The 6,201-nt window shown below is 36.6% G+C and overlaps 1 protein-coding gene across 1 annotated transcript in view; it reads right to left on the minus strand.

The window, feature by feature from the left end:
- Nucleotides 1-787: 787 nt before the first annotated feature.
- Nucleotides 788-6,201, minus strand: part of CCDC38 (coiled-coil domain containing 38) — a 31,222-nt gene continuing 25,808 nt past the window's right edge. Inside the window, exons 12-14 of the mRNA XM_034643669.1 lie at nucleotides 5,458-5,663; nucleotides 3,417-3,510; nucleotides 788-901 (exon numbers count right to left, since the gene is read on the minus strand). Coding sequence (XP_034499560.1) covers nucleotides 788-901; nucleotides 3,417-3,510; nucleotides 5,458-5,663 — 414 coding nt within the window. The remainder of the gene's footprint in view (nucleotides 902-3,416; nucleotides 3,511-5,457; nucleotides 5,664-6,201) is intronic.

Genomic DNA, 6,201 nt, shown 5'->3' on the forward strand with positions numbered 1-6,201 from the left:
TAAAGTTATTTTTGAACTTTTGACATGTATAAAGTTAAATATTTTCTTGGAATTAACGTATACTGTTTTATTTTACTTAGTAATCAACAAATTACATGTTAATTCTATGTCATTGTAAGCTGAGTAATGTACATGTTATAGCTAAAATTGAAACATCACCTGAAAATTAAAATGATCGTGGATATAGAGCACAACAGAAGTTGTGAACTGATATGTAGGCTAAAAGCATATGGTTTGTTCACTTAAGAGAATTTAGTGTTCTGAACAGAACTCCTTAATGTGCATTAAAAACCAGTCTCACAGTTAAATTCTGAGGATATACTAGTAGTTTTCATTTATGTTTTAAACTCCTCAAAACCATTTAGACTTATACATTGTTAAAATGTATACTCCACAGTGATAAAATGTATACTGTGAACTGTGGACTGGTTGAAAACAAATTAGAACATTTAAAGTCCCACGTTGTCAGAGAATGCCGTTATTGCACTTTAATGGTCATTCACCACATAGTTAAACCAATAAAGTAAACTTTGGATGTGTATCCCCAACTGGGACAACTCAAAGATGAAAATGTTTAGCTGTATGGAATTTTACTTAGTATATGATAATAAAAGACTTAAACAAAAGAAAATAACTCCCATTCCCAATCCTATAACCACTAGAATAAGTGCTGTCTTCCTCAAGTTGGCTAGGTCAGCATATGGGACAGAATATTGCCATTAATGGAAACTAGAATCTACCAAATGTGCCTGAAACATTCTGGTAGTAAATGTCTTACTGCTCCTATTCAAGCTAAAAAATATTCATCCTCTAGTGATTTTGTTCTTGTATCCTTAACTAAAAGTAGTTCATGTCTGTTACCAGATGGAGGTTTTGAGCGATAGACAAGTCGTCTTCCCAGCTGAAACAAAAGAAGAATACTTAGTATTTTTAGCATAACTATTTTCTGTTGAATCACAAGTAAAATAATAACATTAACTTGATTTTTCCAAGGAATAACATGACTCAAAATAGTAAATAATCACGGTTACAAAGGGATTTATAACCTAATGGGTGTCCAACATGCCAGGCAGAATTAAGTAACAAATAAAGCACCATAGCATGCAGGAGACAGAGCAGTTAGGTTTTATGGGAAAGTGGGGAGATTTAGGTAGTCATCAAAAAGCCTACGTTTCAGATGTGGTCGGCCTAGAAAAGCAGCATGTTTGAAGCCAACATTTCATTTCTCAGTGCCATAGCAAGTTTCTCCTCCATTGCTTAGAAGAGATCACTTTCTTCCGCTGAACACCAGTTGACTGACATTTAAAAATTCTGTTAGATAAAAACTTGAGAAAACCATGTACATCTTGTAATGTACTAGTGTAAAACACTAGTAATCTTGTTGGCTCTTAGATGTGTTCCCACCGGGAGAGGCTTAGGAAAAGCCCTTATTTGTACCTATTCATTCTCTGGGGCATATACTCAAGTATGTTATACTACTCATTATTTTTCTCTTTTCATCGTTTCCCCCCCTCCTTTATGTATTTATTTGGTTTTGCTTCTGTATCTGAATTTGTATAAATGAAATGGATGAGAAAGTTATTCTGTTGAAAATGAGATTTGATGGAATATCTCCACTGTGTGTGTGTGTGTCTCAGAAGGGGCACTATCACTATGTGAGACTGTCCCCTGCATTGCAGAATTTGACATTCCTGGCCCATGGGAACTAACAATGGCAGTCCTCCCCATCATTTTATCAACAAAAATGTTCTTAGGGACTGGAATTCCTGAATTCCTTTCTTAATGTCAGATTTTTTTTTTCTCTGTCAGTGATCTTTTGGTAACCTTTGTTTTTAATACTGAGAAAGTTGCCAGTGATGAAGTGCCTTGACTGAATAAGAACGTCTGTCAGAGGTCTTTGTACATTGTCACCTGATCAAATGGGCATTATTTTTTTCATTTTTCTTCCCATTTTAGTTTTCACTGTCATTTTTAGTCTGCTAATTGAAATGGTAAAGCATTTATTGAGTATCCACTGTGTTCCAGGCACTGGGGACACAAAAGTCATAAAAACTCACTCATGGTCTAGAAGGAAAGATGGCTCTATTAAAAATAATCATTTCAATTTGGTGAGCTTAGTGAATAGTAGTATGTATACATGGAAGGGTGATGAATGGTTAATTCACCTTTGGGAGAAAGAGGGCAAGTCAGGTCTTCATAGGAAGAGCTGAACTAGAGAAGTCAGACCCTTTTTAAGGTGAAGTGCTTATGTAAATGAAATTAAGATAATCAATACTTTTTGACATACATATTAACAGTTACTGTATTTCAGAAACTTTTTCAAGTACTTACCTGAAAATGCTGGTTGTGAGGCACACAATAAGCATTCACTGTAGGTTAGCTATTACTATGGTAAGAATCAATGTCCGTAGTAGCTTTGCAGATAACCATGAAATTAGCTTCCCCAAGTATATTTCAGAGCCTAACCCAGAGGAAGGAGAGTGGCATATGGAGAAACACAAGGCCCTCCATACCCAGTGGGAAGTCATGGACCACATGTACTCACTGACTGCCCAATCCCATACTTCTTATTGGATAGGTACTCTTGCAACATATAGAACATCGACTTCTGGTCCTGAACCTGCTGCTAAATCTGAAGCTACTCTGGGCAAATCATTTTAACATCAACTATTAATCTCATTATTTTACAAGGTGAGGATTTGAAGACCTTTCCAGTTAGATGCAGTTCTCTGGATTTGCTGTTTCCATTGTTGACTGAAAGTAGCAAGGCTCGGGGCGCCTGGGTGGCACAGCGGTTAAGCGTCTGCCTTCGGCTCAGGGCGTGATCCCGGTGTTATGGGATCGCCCCACATCAGGCTCCTCCGCTAGGAGCCTGCTTCTTCCTCTCCCACTCCCCCTGCTTGTGTTCCCTCTCTCGCTGGCTGTCTCTATCTCTATCGAATAAATAAAATCCTTAAAAAAAAAAAAAAAGAAAATAGCAAGGCTCATGGCTATTATTTGTAAGAAAAAGAAGATATACATAAATACATAGAATATTTCCAGAAGGATGCAAATGAAACTTTAAGAGGTTGCATCCAGGGAGGGAAGCTAAGGATTACTTACTCTTCACTAAATACTCTTGCATCTTTTGAACTTTGAGCCGTATGCTTGTTATTACCTATTCAAAATTAAAGAAAAAATTATCTGGTTTCATGAACCTGGAGCTAAAGAAAAAGAGGAGAGGGGAAAGGTTTCTTTTACTAAAAAGTGGGTCTGATGGAGAACTATAGACCCAGAAATTTGAATTATCCTCAAACTAACAAGGAATCAGAAAGAGACAAAGCTGGATAAATTATATGAATTCGGTATTTTGTTTTTACACCACAGAAGCACTCACATATTGATGTAGCTAGACCTATTGGTAACAAAACACAAACCTTTTTCTTTGGTTGTGCTACTGCTCTTTCCAGAGCAGCTTTTAGCCTTTCCTCCTGATGTTTTTGTTTTTCTTTCATTTTCTCTTCACGTAACCTGTCAAAAAAGGAAAACATTCTTGTAACTATATATCACAGAAAGTAAAAAAAAGACCTACATTATTTTTGGGTAATAAACTACCTAAATATTATAAGATCTCCCTAAAAGTTAAATTAAAACAGTAATTCATGTTCACCCATGCTATGGCTTTTGAATATTCAGGTGAAATCTCAACAACAGATCCCATTTGTGTTAAAATGGGAGAAAACTGCCTATCACTATTTTGGAACAATTAAAGTCTACCCAGATCTTGGTCTAAAACAAGCACCTCCGCAAAGCCTTCTTGTCACTCCACTTATATTTTAGCACTTTACGGTTAAGGTGTACAAGGCCTCTTGAATTAACACCCAGCCCCCCCCCCTTAGCCTCTTTACTAAAGTATAACGGGCAGACAAGTGCACAAACCACAGTGTGTATAGTTCAATGAGTTACCACAAAAGTGTTTTTTTCCAGTTAACCTTTCTGAATGGTATCCTGAAATTAAGACCAAGAAATGCTATTTGTCGTGTTCTCTTTAGGGTTCTTGTGAGGATAAAATTAAATGAAATGACTTATGTAAACTGTCTAGGCCAACGCGTGGTGCAGAATTAACCCTCAATAAGTGATAGCTATTTTATGGACTTACACAGTTATAAGTGTAACACTTACTGAACATTTTCATGCAAAATTAGGTGTTATGTACCCAGGAAAAAACAAAATTCTCTTTTTGATAAAAAGGAGATAAGCAGTTGGAACTAGGTTTATACATCCCTACTGAAAATAAGTTGTAATTACAATTCAGTAAGACTATATTTCTGACCGTAGAAAAGATGCAAGTGCTGTTAATGTAATCGGTCATAGGTCATCTTACAGAGGGAGTAATTTTTTTATAATTTAAAAAAACTTTTGTTTTATATTTAATGAAATCCCATCAGGATCACCTTAATGTATTCTGGATTTTGTTTTGATATCCCCCATATACTAGTAAGCAGTAACAAAATATCTGACATTAATGTATAATATTACACTTACTATGTGCCAAGCACAAACCCTATGAGATAAATACCATTATTACTGCCATTTTACAGATAAACTGAGACTTATGAGAGGTTATGTGCCCTACCCGAGGTCACAGAAGTTACAAATGGCGGAACCTGTATTGAAGTCAAACAGGTCAGCCATAGTGCTAGTCTCCCTCTTAACGTTTTTGTTATTGTTGTTACAACATGAACAATATTCCACCTACAATCATTCTCTACATGTCACATTATATTGGGAATCATGTATTTAAAATCATTGCCTCAAAGGTAGTTATCCTTGTTTAACTTGGTAGGGAAGTTTGTAAGTCAGTGCGTTCTCCTGGAAGGGCAGGTAGGCAAGGATGTGGGTATGTCGGAGTGCGGGAGTGCTGTTCAGGCATGATAATCCTCATGAAGTTGTCTTGAGAAATGAATGAGTTAATGTGTAGATGCTGTGTGTGTAAGTGTTGCACTAGGAAAAACCCTCATTGCAAGGCTCTGACTTTCAAACAGTTTCTTCATATATAGTCTTGCAGTGAAGGGCTCCTAATTCTATGCCTTGGGCCCTCCACTACAAGTGCAGTTCCCCTTCCACAAGATAGTTCTTCAAAAATAATAAGCAGTGAATATTCATTCTGAAAATCCATTTTTTTCAGGTTAAAGTGACCCTTTACCCATCTCAAACTAGGTCAGTTGCCCCAGTGAACTCTCCCCTTCACAATGCTTATTACTTGGTATGACACATTGTTTCGTAAGAATATTTGATGGCTGTGTCTTCCACATTAAATCCTAGCTCTGAGAAGGGCAGGTCTGGGTTTGGGTCTACTGCATCGCGATCCTCGCCCTGTAACAGGGGCTTGCTCAGTGTTTGTGGAATCCCAGCAAAAACGGTTTCTCATCTCATTAAGTCATTCACTACGCTTCTATCATAAGACATTGACTGTACTTTTGCCGCCGTTCTTTCTGTTTTATCCTCTCAATTGCCTCCACGTTTTCTTTGGGAATGGATTCAATGAGATCACTCAGTTCTACCAGGCGAGACTCCACTTTTACCAGCTTTTGAACTGGGTTGAGGCTGCCAACATCAGCATCTCCAATGCAGACTTTGTATACTTGATTAATTTTTTTACTAAGAGAGTCTATCAGTTTTTCCTGAGATTGAAGAGAAAAGGGGAGCAGAAAACATAACATCTCATCACTATTTTCTTGTTCATTCAATAAATGTAAAATTCCATTTTACTATATTATAATGAAAAGGCTCTTATATGCTACTATATATTTCTTTTTAAAAGAAAAACTTTAGGGTTGCCTGGGTGACTCAGTCGGTTAAGTGCCTGACTTCAGGTCAGGTAATGATCTCAGAGTCCTGGGATTGAGCCTGCATGCTGCCGGTTGAGCTCTCTCTCTCTCTCTAATAAATAATCTTTAAAATAAAAGAAAAACTTTAATATGACATAGAACGGTAAGAAAATGCAGCAGTGATATATCATAATTTATAGGCAGATTATTACTATAGTAACACCTTGGACTGTTATCTTTTAAAAATATTGCAGTCTAGGTATAAAAAGCAATTTTAATATGACAATATCTTTTTGCTTGAGTGTTTTTGTGTATCTCATTCCCCGAGCATTCAAGTAGAGGCAATGTATACATACATTTTAATCCCTTTTTTTTTTTTTTTTTTTTGCTT

Source organism: Ailuropoda melanoleuca, chromosome 15 (assembly GCF_002007445.2).
Source record: "Ailuropoda melanoleuca isolate Jingjing chromosome 15, ASM200744v2, whole genome shotgun sequence".
NCBI classification, from domain to species: domain Eukaryota; kingdom Metazoa; phylum Chordata; class Mammalia; order Carnivora; family Ursidae; genus Ailuropoda; species Ailuropoda melanoleuca.